This window comes from Lactuca serriola, chromosome 4 (assembly GCF_051521515.1).
Source record: "Lactuca serriola cultivar US96UC23 chromosome 4, Lser_US96UC23_V15, whole genome shotgun sequence".
NCBI lineage: Eukaryota > Viridiplantae > Streptophyta > Magnoliopsida > Asterales > Asteraceae > Lactuca > Lactuca serriola.
The window spans coordinates 273,725,816-273,740,451 of record NC_136411.1 but is presented as its reverse complement, the minus strand read 5'-3'; the positions used below and the strand labels follow the sequence as shown (position 1 = coordinate 273,740,451).

At 33.4% G+C, this 14,636-nt stretch overlaps 2 protein-coding genes and 1 long non-coding RNA gene across 8 annotated transcripts; 2 read left to right on the top strand and 1 right to left on the bottom strand.

Annotated features, from left to right (window-relative positions):
- Nucleotides 1-232: 232 nt before the first annotated feature.
- Nucleotides 233-3,512, bottom strand: LOC145100614 (uncharacterized). The gene is made up of 6 exons (XM_079037818.1): nt 3,381-3,512; nt 1,890-2,023; nt 1,555-1,802; nt 1,150-1,487; nt 1,001-1,084; nt 233-901 (listed from the first exon to the last, which is right to left on the bottom strand). Exons 4-6 carry the CDS (start codon nt 1,297-1,299, stop codon nt 689-691), a joined length of 447 nt encoding a protein of 148 aa, XP_078893944.1. The 5' UTR covers nt 1,300-1,487; nt 1,555-1,802; nt 1,890-2,023; nt 3,381-3,512; the 3' UTR covers nt 233-688.
- Nucleotides 3,513-7,399: 3,887 nt separating this feature from the next.
- Nucleotides 7,400-8,782, top strand: LOC145099366 (uncharacterized). The gene has a single exon (XM_079036954.1). The coding sequence runs from the start codon at nt 7,400-7,402 to the stop codon at nt 8,780-8,782; it is 1,383 nt and encodes a 460-aa protein (XP_078893080.1).
- A 723-nt stretch (nt 8,783-9,505) lies between these two features.
- LOC145100613 (uncharacterized) lies at nt 9,506-13,145 on the top strand. 6 transcript variants are annotated; one of them, XR_013705157.1, is made up of 8 exons: nt 9,506-10,164; nt 10,273-10,465; nt 10,589-10,712; nt 10,832-11,005; nt 11,103-11,195; nt 11,269-11,328; nt 11,414-11,491; nt 11,770-13,145. It is a non-coding gene; the product is annotated as an uncharacterized LOC145100613 (long non-coding RNA). The 6 variants fall into 6 exon arrangements; XR_013705159.1 differs by lacking the exons at nt 9,506-10,164; nt 10,273-10,465 and having other exon boundaries at nt 10,490-10,712; nt 11,770-11,876; nt 11,982-12,034; nt 12,855-13,145; XR_013705158.1 differs by lacking the exons at nt 9,506-10,164; nt 10,273-10,465 and having other exon boundaries at nt 10,487-10,712; nt 11,770-12,034; nt 12,855-13,145.
- The last annotated feature ends 1,491 nt before the right edge of the window (nt 13,146-14,636 follow it).

Here is a 14,636-nt window from a genome sequence, read left to right as displayed (position 1 = left end):
GTCGCTAAAGACTTGTCACCACTAATAAGCTCACGTCGCCGCTAAAGACGTGTCGCCGGTAATAAAAAATTTGTCGCCACTAAAGACGTCGCCGGTATTGGTGTTTTTCTTTTTTATATATATATATATATATATATATATATATATATATATATATATATATATATATATATATATATATTCACATTAAAATTAAAAAAAAAAAAAAAAAAAAACTAGTATGATATTAATTAATCTAATCCTATATCATTCCAATCCAAAATATTAATACAATATCCGTTTAAAATTACTCGTCTGATTTAACATACAACAAAATATCGAAAATACTAGTCTAAAATACTTGCACAAATAAAACATAAAAAAATCCTACAACTATCTACTCGTCATCATCGCTCTCCTCGTTTCCTCCGGTTTCATTTCGTTGTGGCAATGAACGAAACCAATCTTCAAGTGCAGCACTACATTCCGGATCTTTTAACATTGTTTGAAGCATTTCCAACTACAAATAAAATAACATAGTCTTATAAGTTAAAATAGCATTATAACATTCTATATACAAAATATACATTCTACATATTGCGTATAAAACATTATAACGTTGTACTATAACTAACAATTACCAAATTTTGAAACTATTACTAAACTAACAATTACCAAAACATTTTAAACAATTACCAAAATTAAATAGTCATGTCGCCTGTGATTGTGGTGGTGGTTGTGTCAGTGGTTGTTCCTGATCGGACATCGACACAACCGTAGAAGGTTTACGCCCGATGCCTCTGATATGGCCACGTCGAACACCTAATATTTTTTCAAAACAATTTTGTGTATCCTTTGGTGTTAGACCGCTGGCTTCAGAAGATGCTTGTGTTTGTTGACTGATCTCAAAGAGTAAAGCATTCTGTATTTTCAAAAAAGAAATAAATATAATAAAAATTAGATTACTAACTACCCTTTGACGATATAATCACTTATATGATAATAAAAATTAACCACTTACGTATTGTTGCTCGACTGCAGGACTACTAAACACCCCTTGGCGATCAGTATTGGCCTTACGAAATGCTTCGATTCGAGCGATGTCCTATTTAACATTAAAAATTAGATTAATTATAATTTAAATAAACAGTTAAATATATCATAGCTTACTTCTTTGAAACATGCATTGCTATACGAGCACGATCCCCCTCGGTTTACAACTTGTTGTTGTGCACGGACTCCTTTGTTTGACGCCGAACGCTTTAGAAATTCAGGAGTTTGAAAATGCTCGACTGCTTGTGCCCAATTTTCACGTGACATACCATCGGGGGGGGGGGGGGGGGGTTGGCTAATGCCCTTGGGATATCTGTAAGCCCCCCGACATTCTCAAAATAAGTATGCGCTTTATTTTTTTGGCCTCTATAAATTCTTTGCAAGGTCGCATCAATGCTCTGCAACAACTGAGCACGCTCGGGATCCAAGTTAACCTTGTCTAAATCAAACTTATTCTGCAAATACAAAAAAGTTAGTTATTTAAATACCAATTAGAACTAAACTTAAAATATTGTCCAAGACCTTTAAATGAACCATTGTGGCATTCCTTAAAGCGGGGGAAACATTATCCCAACCAGATACGTTCAAAGGGATGTTCATCCATATATACTTCCCAATCTCACGAGTAAACCAATTACCATGGTTCCCGACAGGGGAATATGTCAGCTCCCTATCGAAATCCAAATCTACAGGCTTTCCCTTGTTTGCCCTTATTATCTTTGATAGTTGAATGTTTTTTGCTAGGCCTCTTCGTTTTTTAGGGAGCTCAGCTGAAAAATATAATTAAAAATATTAGTCACGATAGCTTATAATAAATGGATAAAAACATCTAACAAATATATCATAATAAGACTTACCATCCTGTTCGTGTTGACCACGACCAAAGCCTACGGGAGGTGGTGGATCCCCGGCTCCATCACCTCCATGTCCTAAACCCATAACATCTGCCATCACGTACAAGAGTATCGCCCAACTAAACCCCATATACAGCCTGCAAAATTACAATATGAATAGAATTATAGCAACATATTTTTTTTTTCATTTTTTTCAACACATCACATACATAAATACATTTTTTTTCATTTATTCCACATACTAATTACATATATTTTCTATTAAGTTAGTTTTATAATTAATATAATTTGATTTTATAAATGTAACTTAATTTGATTCTAAACGTAAATTAATTAGATTTTATAATTAATTTAATATTTTCTTTTTTGTTATTAGTTTAATTTATTAAACTAACTTTATTTTCATTTTAATTTATTAAACTAACTTTAATTTATTTTAATTTTAACATTAACTTTATTTTAAGTCACTAAATGTATGTTGCTATTAAGTTAGTTTTATAATTAATATAATTTGATTTTATAAATGTAACTTAATTTGATTCTAAACGTAAATTAATTAGATTTCATAATTAATTTAATATTTTCTATTAAGTTAGTTTTATAATTAATATAATTTGATTTTATAAATGTAACTTAATTTGATTCTAAACGTAAATTAATTAGATTTTATAATTAATTTAATATTTTCTTTTTTGTTATTAGTTTAATTTATTAAACTAACTTTATTTTAATTTTAATTTATTAAACTAACTTTATTTTATTTTAATTTTAACATTAACTTGATTTACAACTAATTTATTATTTTTTTAATGTTTTTTTTAAATTAATTTAAATTTATTCTATAATTAAATTAAAATTACTAGAAGTACATTGCTATTAATAACCTAATTAAAGCTAAAGTTGTAATGACCAACATTAAGTCACTAAAAGTATGTTGCTATTAAGTTGGCCAAACATTAAGTCACTAACAAAATTAAGCACTTTCAAACCATATACAATACATTACTAGAAATAAGTTGCTATTAATAGCCTAATTAAGCTAAATGTATACATCCAATTTCATATTTCAATAACCTAATTAAGCTAAATGCATATTTCAATTTCATCCAATTTCATACAATTAAGCCAAATGTATATATTCAATTTCATACAATTTGCATATTCCAATTTAATCCAATTTGCATATTCCAATTTCATACAAATATATACATCTAAGTTTCATGTTAAGGCAATGTGGTATAACTTCAATGTAATCTAAACATAAATTTCAACAAAATACATACAATCCAACAAAATTCCCACAAATGTGAACAAAACACACATAATAATTCAACAATCCAACAAAATGCATAACCAACAAAATACATACAATCCAACAAAATGCATAACCAATTCATATATCAAAATACAAACATAATCACTCAACAAACTTGAAAAATACTCACTATTTATCATCTAAAACAGAAAAAACATAAAGAAGATGAGAAATTTGACCTTGGTTGGGGGCAATTTCGGAATTTTGGCTAAATGTCGACCTTGGTTGGGGTTGTGGCGGTATTGTGGCTGCCTTGAGGGAAGGAGAAGCTAGCTAGCACCGGTCCAAGAAGCAATGCGTCCACCAAGTTGAAAAATTGTGAGATATTGAAGAAAAAACGAGAGAGAAAGAGTTATGGGTAAGCTGTGAATGGCAGAAAGGTAAATTGTGAAGGGTATATGCGTTTAGCATTAGCGGCGACGGCTATTAGCGGCGACGTAGGGCAATAGTGGCGACATTAGGGCATTAGCGGCGACACACGGAGGGAAAACTCAGCGCGCCTTTCCGCTTTCCTTAACAACCGTTAGATTGAAAACAAATCGGACGGCTGGGGTGAAAATGACGCGGATCGCTAAATGAAAGCATTAGCGGCGACGCCTTTAGGGGCGACAGCCAGCAATAGCGGCGACACGTAACGCGTCTTTTACGTGTCGCCGCTATTGCTGGCTCTCGCCGCTAAAGGCGTCGCCGCTAATGCTTTCTTTTCTTGTAGTAGCTACAAGTTAAAGGGCACGTTAACAAAATATAATAATTAGAGTTTGAGTAGATATTATAAAACATTAAAGGTGTGTTATATAACATCTCTACAAGTTAAAGGACATGTTAATGAAGTTAATGATGGGACAATAAAACTTATGATGATGGTGTGTATAATCGATTTAATTTTGACAACAGTCATATTTGACATTCACACAAGAACCGTTTAATGACTTAAAAAATATTATATTTTTTAATTTGTATATATTTGGTCACCGATTTTTTTTTTCATTCACACTTACTTTTTCAACTTGTTTAACTATAAACATTCAGTTTTTATGACCTGCTATCCAAGTAACCTTGAAAAAATGATTTAATAGAGTAATATATATCTCTCTTTGTACACATTTAGTCCTTAATATTTTTTTTACACATTCGGTGTGTATGACCGCTCTCTTTAGGTTTTTCTCATGACATTATACATGGTACAATCATTAACAAGGTGTTTGGTGATGTTAATGCATTGGGTCGTGTTTGGTGACGTTAATGCATTGGGTCATCGCGGCCTCGGCTGCTTGGTTGCTTAGGTCTTGTGGTTTGGCTTTGGTTTTGTGTTTTGAACGTCTTATCTTCTTCATACGATATCAAATTTTAACTATCTTTATATCCACACGTTCGTATTTGATTCTACTACAACTTTCATTTAGATTATTACCGTTAAACAGTTATTTTTACTTACGATCTTTATATCCATGTTTTCTTTACGTATGTATGTATATATGTATGTATGTATTAACGTTTTTTTTCTAAACCGTAAATAAAAAAATTACTTTTTAATGAGAGTAATCTAAACAGAAATTGTAGTATACTCAAATATGAATGTGTGTATATAATTATTGTTAAAATTTAAGATTGTATGAAGAAGTTACAACATTCAAAATACAAGATCTAAGTCAAACCACAAAACCTAAGCAACCAAGCAGTCGAGGTTGTGGTGGCTAGAACCGTCAACAGCTCCGAACATCTTATTAATGATTGTACCATGTAAGATGTTGTGAGAAAAACCTAAAGAAACCGGTCATAAGTACTAATTAAATGTGTATAAAACCAACAAACTTATTTTGTAACAAAAAAAATATTAAAGACTAAAAGTGCAAATAATGTTAAAGACCACATTATGGAGAATGGTGCCCATCCTTACAACACAATTACAACAGTTGGCAATATTCTTATATATATATATATATATATATATATATATATATATATATATATATATATATATATATATATATATATATATATATATATTAAAGGATGACACCTTTTAAGAATAGTGTCTAACCAGGGTGGGTTTAAATCCTTAACCATGGTCACGCGCTTCATCTGGATCCTTACAAAGATAGGTTTGCCAGCCGATTAATTTTTCTTGCTTCATATATTTCTGCCTCCTCGACCTCCCAATTAGTTGTTTACATATTTCATTGCACCCACCAAACATGATCGTCGAAGCCCTCCAAACAACCTGCTCCATCGGGTTCTTGCGTAACCTAGCTCAAAACATAGGAGATATTGAAGATGGGTTTCAATTAACCGCCTTCGTTTCTGCTTCTATTCGTCGACAAACGGCTTCGACGTTTTTGGTTTTTTGTTTTTGCCCCACTCGATCGGCTGGTTAGGTGTAGATTATCACCATCACGCCACTAGAACCACCGACTCAGGGCGATATTATCGATTATGACCAGCACACCATACGAATCAATGGTGAGTATTTTGTCGGAGACCAGATCGGTGTTTCCCGTGATCAGGTCGACAACATCGGCGATTTCAGTCTTTCAGAATAAAGATGCAGGCATTGACTTCTTACGCTTCTGATTCCGATGAAACAAGTTTCTGTTTTTCTCTTTAGCGGCTTGGTTTCTCTATTTCTCGAGTTGAGTTCCATTCTCAATAACAGTGCTTAGTATCAAGCTTGGTTGGTTCGATTTCATCACCATCTTTCTTCAAATTGGAGACATAACCGCATGCTCTAGGTAAGAGTTCACGTACCTTTTCATTACCTTCTTTCTTTGTTTTTTTTATTTGTCTACAAATCCTTCGTCTTATGGGCTATTCCATTTAGCGATAACCGGATAATTTTCATTTTCTACGTATATTTTTTTCGTTGTTCCTATGAAGACATCGGTTTTGGGAGATTTGGGGATTTCAGTTTTTCAGTTTATGATACGCACCAGATGGTTACAACTACTCAAGAGCGACTTCTAAGATTTTCCTCAGGTAATTTGGTTTGGGGGAAGACAGAAGGTGAGGGAAGACTGGGAAGAGTGTAGGAGCAGGTTGATTCCACCATTTGTTTCTCAATTTCACGATTTTTACTGTTCTACTTCCATCGTCGTCGATAACTTTCTGAAATCAAAATTAAAATCGTCGTCAAGAGGTATGGTGGTGAGGATCAGTGCCAATGAGGAAGCAGAATCCTACATCTAAAATGAGGTGTAGGGTAGGTTCCCTTCTTTTCCATATATACACTTATCTTTCTAATTGTGCCTGCAATGTGTTTGATAAAATGCATCTGAGAATTTCATCATCTATATATAGTTTATTTCATGCGTTGAACATAATATTTTTTTTATTAATGAATTTTTGCACATGTGGCAACACCAACATTAACAAGATTCAAGTACCCATAAAGTATTTCTAATTAATTTTCTTTTGAGTGAAGGTGTAGGGGTTTCGGTGCATAGTTACCTAATTCGTCCAAGAGACCGCGTACCTCGTACCAGATCGATGTGTACCGAATCGGGGTACGACGTCGTACCAAGTCGGTATGGGAACGATAGTCGGATTGGAATAGCAGCATACCAAATCGATGATTGGAAATGGGCCAATCGATTTTCAATTCGCGTGTGGGTCAATCGATTTTTGTGTACCCCTTCAGTGGGAATCGCGATTGGTACACCATGTCTATGCCGACTCACTTGGCGGGAATAAATACGACGCTTAGAAAAAGTGTACGTCTCCTCGATTTCTATCTAATTTCTTTGTACCAAGCTATCAATATTATTGATATAAATATATTATGATTCTCGATTTCTATCATCTCATTCAAATCTGTTCCAATTTCTCTTCTATTTGACTTTGACACTTTGACTCTATGATTGAGAAAAATGGAGTTTGGGAGAAATGCCAATACTCTAGCAGATAGTGAAACACAAGAAGATACCTACATCAGTGAAACACAAGCAAATTATATTATTGATGTTGATGATGAAGTACAACAAACACAACAAAGATCAACAGCCACAGAAGGAAAGGATGCAAGCAGACCACTGTTAAAAGAAGTTACATTTAATGGTGCAGGAAACAATAAAAATTTTGTAGGTTCTAAACAGTGGGTTTGTAACCACTGTAAAGGAAAATTTACCAGCTCATACACCTGAATCCATGTCCATTTTTTGGACCTGCTGTAGGGAAAACTGCCGACATTAGAAGATGTTCAGTCATGGTTAGAGATCAACAGAAGCGAGAAAGTCTTAGGAAGAAGGTAACAGAAGCAGAAAACAATGGAGTTGCAAAGTGTTTGAAGAATTCTGTTCTGTCTAAAAATGCATCTTCAAGGAAACACATTGAAGAATCATTTGGCATATTAGAGAGGAACGCAGTGGACTTGAAGATAGTTCGAGGATTATGTGCCAACGAAATCCCATTCAATGTTTTACGCAACCCGCAATTCGTTGAAATGATTAGCTCTATCAAGAATGCACCGGATGGATACAAACCCCCATCATGTGAAAAAGCGAGAACCGTATTACTTAATGAATGTGCTAGGGACGTTGAGAAGGAGCTTACACTGATTAAGGACACGTGGATCACAAAAGGAGTCTCAATAGTCTCGGATGGGTGGTCTAATGTGAAACATAAACCACTTATCAATGTCCTTGCGGTTAATTCCCGTGGTGCAACGTTCATGTACGCGAAAGACTTTTCGTGGGTTGAAAAATCGGGGGTAGAAATTTCAAAGTTTCTACTTGGAGCCATCGATAATATTGGACCAAGTAATGTATTACAAATTGTAACCAGTAAAGCGGCTAATTGCAAGGCTGCCGGGCGGGAGATCGAAAGGATACACAAGCATATTTTTTGGTCACCTTGTTGCGTGCACACGTTAAATCTCATTTTTAAAGACTTGGCGAAGGAGTTTTATTGGCTATCGGAGACATATAAGAGAGGAAAAGGTATTGTCAAGTATTTTATTAACCACACACATGCATTATCATTTTTTAGGGAAAACTCAACACTAGAGTTATTAAAAGTTGCAAAAACGCACTTTGCCTCACACTTTATAGTTTTGAAAAGATTAATGGAGTGTAGGGAGGCTCTTTCTACAACCATTGTTCTTAATTCGTGGCGAGAATGGATCAAAAATGCGGACGAACCCACTCGAATTGAAGGGGCAAAAATCGCCGATAGAATTAAAGATGATGAGTTTTGGGACAATATTGAAAATATATTGGCTATTACAAAACCAATATTTGTGCTATTAAAATTTTGTGATGGTGAAGGTCCCAAAATGGGAGAGATTTATGAAAGGATGGACAACATGCTTGGTGAAATCAAAGTTGTCATGAGGGAAAATAAATATGCAAATTATTACCCTCAAGTTGAAAAAAATCTTTTGGATAGGTGGGAGAAGATGACAATCCGTCTTCATTGTTTGGGATTTGCCTTAAATCCAAAATTTTATGATAAACACTACCTAGCAAAATTGGCACCCGGTGGCATGACACGAAAAGCTCCCAACCAAGACAAAGAAATTGTACTTGGTGTTATGGAGGCGTTTAATAGAATCACGGAGAGTGAAGAAGAAGCAAAACTTTTACGATAACAATTCGTGAAATTTCATATGAAGAAAGGAATTTACTCTATGACCTCATCTCAAATCGATGCCGTAACCATGGACGGAATTGATTGGTAGGCAACTTATGGATCGGAAACTCCAGAATTGGCGAATGTGGCAAAAAAAGTACTCTCTCAACCAATTAGTAGCTCCTCGATGGAGAGAAATTGGAGTACATACTCCTATATTCATAACGTGAAGAGAAATCGTTTAAATTGCAAGAGAGCGGACAAACTAGTTTTTATTCACTCAAACATTAGGCTTTTATCCCATTTTTCAGAATCTTATAAATCCGAAAAGCGATTATATAGAAGGTTCAAGTGCCCGATTGGAGGAAATGACTTGGGAGAATCTTGATGAAGAAGGCGTGGAGAATAGGAAAGGAAAAAGGCAGCGGTTAGATTAGATGTTTTATGTTTGGTAATTTTATGTTGTTCCTATAATCCTGTTATTGTAACATATTAGGATTCTGTTTCATCTTTTGCATGTAATCTGTTACATCTTTTGGTACTTAATGAATTAAGACTTGAAAGGTTTGATAATTTATGTTTTTGGTATTTTGGTAATCTTGATATAATATGTTCCTGTTTTATAATACATTTATAATAATATGTTTCTAAAAATGGTTTACATTTGGGTACACTGTACCGGACTTCATGGTACACTGTACCGGTTCGTACCGAAATGAGCCTACCCCCTCCGAATCGGATACGTCCAATCAAGTGAACCCTGTACCCGTATCGAATCTATCCGTGAATTAGGTAACTATGTTTCAGTGTTCCAGTAACCGATTGAAAAGCTAAGTTCGGAATCCCAAACCCAAGAACCTTAATTGCATATTAGTTGGCAGCAATACGGATGAAATAGTGTCATGCAATTGAGGCAATAAGTAACAATACACTCCTTCCCAGTTCCCATTATAATACCATCTTCTTTGTTTGTTTTTTGTGTCTTTTTTTCAATTTTAGATGAGAGCTTCTTGTGTGGAGCTTTCTGGAGAAAATCGTGCTACGTCAATGTGAAGAAATGTTGCAATTTGGGACTTTGATGTTGTTGTATAGGTATTACTCTGTTTACATATATGTTGACAATTCAATGTGATGTCTTTTTTTGGTTTTTCGGTTACTTTCAAAATTCGATTCATTATATTTTATTATGGAGCTGGTGAAACTTAACTATTATTACTAAACTTATGGAAAATAGATCACCTACAAGCTCATAGTGGGTCGGTAGAGAAAAATATAATCAATGGCTAATACAAGTTCATAGTGGGTCGGTAGAGAAAATCATAATCAATACCTAATTACTTTGCAAGAGGTTTCAAAGCATGTAGTAATCTATTGAAGAAGAGACACATCCTTTTTTATGGGGTAAGATTATATAATTGAATTCAATTTAATTATGAGGTGAACTCTGTAAATCAACATTGTTGACATTGAAAATGGGATTCTAATCATACAGAGGTTCTAAATATGTAGGTACTTAGCAGATTCGAAATGAAACCATTCGTCTTCTTACGATCTAAACCTTCAAAATCTCTTCGGGCAAAGGGGTGTTGGGTAATTGTCAATTGCTATCACAGTTACCAAGACGTTATCTTTTTCTGCTGAGTGGCCAACAACTTGGAAATATGTGGATATAATTTTCTTTAATTTAGAGTCCTTGCACTAGGTAAATAGATGATTTTATTATCCATATATTGACAGGTTGTTTCTTGATGATAAATCAATTGGTCATCTGATCTTCTTGCTAACCTTACATTACATATCACCAATTCACCATGTCGATTCACAGATTCTACTAATCGAGTGACAGTGTGATCAAATCAGACTTTTTCAAAATCGGATACTAAAGCCTCTCCCAAATCAGAACTGTAACTGTTATTCTTGGCTCTGATTTTTGCTTCTCCGGTTCTGAGGTAAATATTTTCATTATCAACTTCTATAAATTTCTTATATACTTTTCTAGTTATAAGTATTATGATTTTAGGCATTTATGGAGTAGATGTTTATAATGATATTGAACTTTTGTACACAGATTGTTACAATATGAGTGGTAGTTGATTGACAAGAAACAAAATCGTCAAGGTTTATGGCTTCAGTTGGAATGGCTCACAACCAAGTTGAAAAAGGTGGTGCGAATTCCATGTTTGTTGATAAATTGCCCGAGGGAGTCAATGAAATGACAATAAAAGATGACAAGGTTAAAAAGGTTGCAGCTTTTTTTTTTCCTCGAAGTTTGCTTTTGCATTTATTGGGTTTGGGTTCAATTTTCAGTAATAAGTTATTTATTTTTCTGTTGTTTGTAGGAAATGGAGGCAACAATGGTAGATGGAAATGGGATGGAAATTGGTCATATTATTGTTACAACTATCAAGGGTAGAAATGGTTAGCCTAAATAGGTAAGCTTTGATGCATTATTTTTATAAAGACAAAAATAATCTTAATTTGATCTAAGTTGGTGATGACTTACAGACAATAAGCTATATGGTAGAACGTGTGGTGGGCAAGGGTTCTTTTGGAATTGTGTTTCAAGTAACACATGTTTGAATCATCAGATATATACATATGATGTTAATCTTATTATTTATAAAAGGTTTTTTTATTTGTTCGGGAAAAGTGTTTGGAAACAGGATACACTTCTTCCATTGATATCTGGTCTGTCGGTTGTGTACTTGCTGAACTTCTTCTTGGACATGTCAGCTCTTTACCCTTTACTCTTTACACGCCACAATCTATCTCTTTAACAATACAACTTTATTATTTTTATTATTATTATTATTATTATTATTATTATTATTATTATTATTATTATTATTATTATTATTATATATATATATATAATTTTTTTTACTTGCTGCTATTCTCAGCCTCTTTTCCCAGGTGAAAGCGGAGTCGACCAACTTGTAGAGATTATCAAAGTAATATTTTTATTTTCTGATATATATAATTATCACTTTTGTTCAACTTGATCAGATGGAATTGATTGCCACTGCATACTCATCTGGGAGGTACAAGAGTGGATCTCCACAGGTTACCTCATAGCTGTGAATGATCATACCTACAATTAGAAGTTAATGGTGGTAATGAGTCGTGTTTATGCCTCTGATTTCTTTACAGATGTGGTGATATATTTTTTTTCCTTTTTTCTACATTTGATTTTTGAATCTGAATTGTATTTTGTACAGGGTCTTGTAAAGCTCTGTTTACATTGCACTATCAGTCTATATATGGATTCATGGTAAAATATGTCTTTAGATGAGAATTTTGGTTAACCAATTAGTCTTTTTTTCTTTACTGGTTATTCCTTCTATCATCACATATGATTAACAACAACTTGCCCAAATGACAGTGTTAGATAGATTATACATGTAATATGGCAATTACATCATTTTACATATCCGACACCCACTTCTTTGACCAAACTACCCCTACATGTTGTTTTTTGGTAAAAAAATAATTATTTTCATAGTTTTTGTCCAAATTGCCCCTTCATACTCTTTTTTTGGATAAAAAATAATGATTTACTGCTTTTTTGGTAAAAAATTATTGATTTCAACACTTCTTGCCCAAACTGTCCATACATACTGTTTTTTGGTAAAAAAAATCATGGACCAGTTTTTTTCCTGAAGGGTTTATTTGTCAGAAAAGTTAAAAGTTTAAGAAGCAGAGAGATCTTTGACTTTGCAACAATTTGGTAAATGGTGTTGATTATTTAAGCCTCAAAAGAAATCTTGATTTCTTGAATCTTGAGGTGACCATGTTTTGACTTTTTGATTAATTGTGAGGTACTGAAATTCGGACATGTTATGACATTTTTCTGGAATGGAAACAAGTCTCGATATTTCAATGCTGAGCTGGAAGAATATATGGATATTATAGGTGATAGTTGAATTACTTTTAATGTTTAACCAAAGACGAAAGCTTTGGAGACTGGTCAGAAGGCACGTGATGCTATCCTTAGTTTTATATACAAATTCAAAAATGGAAAAGAAATAAATTAAAAGGAGGTTGCTTTATGTTTTTTATTGTATATGAGGGAATTTGATTTTGTGAAACAGATGACCTTGGATGATGTAGATCAAGTGGGTTGAATATTTGTGGTGACTGTAGATCATGGTAATGCTGAGGACATGGTGAATATAAACAAGAAGGTAGAGCATGCTCTTGATAAAGCGGGAAATGTTAAAATTTTAACCTCTCACATTCTTCAGCCAGTAAGTTAGCAGTAACTCCTATTTGAATGTTAGAACTAAAGAATTGGAATTTAACAGAGTCTTATGTATTGTTTTGTGGTTTCTTTAAACGTTTAACATAATAAGTTAATGGTATAAATTCAAGAAATAGAAATAAACATCTATATATTTGTATGTAGTATAGCATTCTGCTTTTATTTCTTTCTACTCCAACATTACACTTACGCCTTACCTTTATTTTCATATCAGGGCATTTTACTTTCAAAAAGGTACATATTATACTAAATTACCATATCAACAAAATTCACTTTCTTTAGATTAAATGCTCCATTATGGTGGTAAAGTGGTATCATTCGCACGTTTTCAATGCTATAAGTTGGAGATATTCACATCTGACCCCCCAAATATCAGCCTAATTAATAGTTTAATATAATCATAAAGACTTAATTAGTTAACACTTTGCTACAAATTTAATATTTTGTACAAAATTCATAGCCAAGCCATCACATTCTATAAACAAATTGTCCATGTAAGAGTATCTACATAAGATAGACGAAACAAGAAAGAAACTACCCCACAACGGTATTCAAAATATAAATGTTCTCAAATCCGGCCCCGTATCCGACCCCCGCAACGCGGAGGTTCCCCACCTAGTTACTATTAATAGTAGAGACCTTTTGGGTTACACGCAAAGACAAAAATAAGCAATAAATGGCATTAGAATTTTGTAGGGACTTGATTTTTTAATTAATTAATAGTCTTTAACTAATTAAATGAAATCTAGAAGTTCTTGAATGTTCTTGTAACATTATCTTATTTTCAAAACAAATTAAAACTTTTTCTTTACGCTTTGAGTTGTTGTGTTTCGGAAAATCCCAGTTTGAAACAATTGAGTTAACATAAGTTAATTCATTTTATTAAAATACCATGGATGTCACCATTTATATCCAAACATATGTTACAACATAAAAATAAAAAGGTTTGGAAATAGTAATACATGATCATATCTTTTTCACTCGACATCCTAACTAAATGTTAGCAACCTTAGTTCAACTACCTATAATGCATATAAATTGAGTGGGCTAGGTTTTGAAAACCTAGTGAGATGCATAGGTTTTTCAAGCATATAGTAATTTTAATGATAATAGATCATAATAACATTCCTGCAAACAACATTATAGATGTACATAATTTGATGTAAGACCACCTATCCTGCCCAATCGATTGTCACAAATCTTAATTCAATGATCATTTGGAAGAATCACCTTACCTGATGAACCTTCTGAGCAATAGTCGACTACACCTCTAGGGGAGTCCTTGGCCAGTGTAAGTCATATAAATGAAACCAATGTATGGAGTATTTGATAAATATGGTATCTTATTTTATCTACGTCTATGGGTTATAAGTCCACAATAGTAACATAATTCACTAAACTTCCTAGAATAGTCAAGTGTCGTCATCTACTATGGTCGATAACCAAGACATACTTGCCAGTTCTCTAATCTGGACCCACCATTTTTTGGTCATCCAAAAAGAGGAGGACTACTACACTCCGATTTGATCTCACACTCTACCCTAGAATGAAACCTGTCAGATGTTAAACCTATTTAGAACTAAGTACCTTCTATGTATCTATGACTAACCTA

Coding starts and splice junctions, on each gene's coding strand:
- LOC145100614 (XM_079037818.1), bottom strand. CDS start 1,299: ATGTCACGTGAAAATTGGGCACAAGCAGTCGAGCATTTTCAAACTCCT. Junction 1,085..1,149: donor GCAATGCATGTTTCAAAGAA/GTAAGCTATGAT, acceptor AATGTTAAATAG/GACATCGCTCGAATCGAAGC. Junction 902..1,000: donor CTGCAGTCGAGCAACAATAC/GTAAGTGGTTAA, acceptor TTGAAAATACAG/AATGCTTTACTCTTTGAGAT.
- LOC145099366 (XM_079036954.1), top strand. CDS start 7,400: ATGGTTAGAGATCAACAGAAGCGAGAAAGTCTTAGGAAGAAGGTAACA.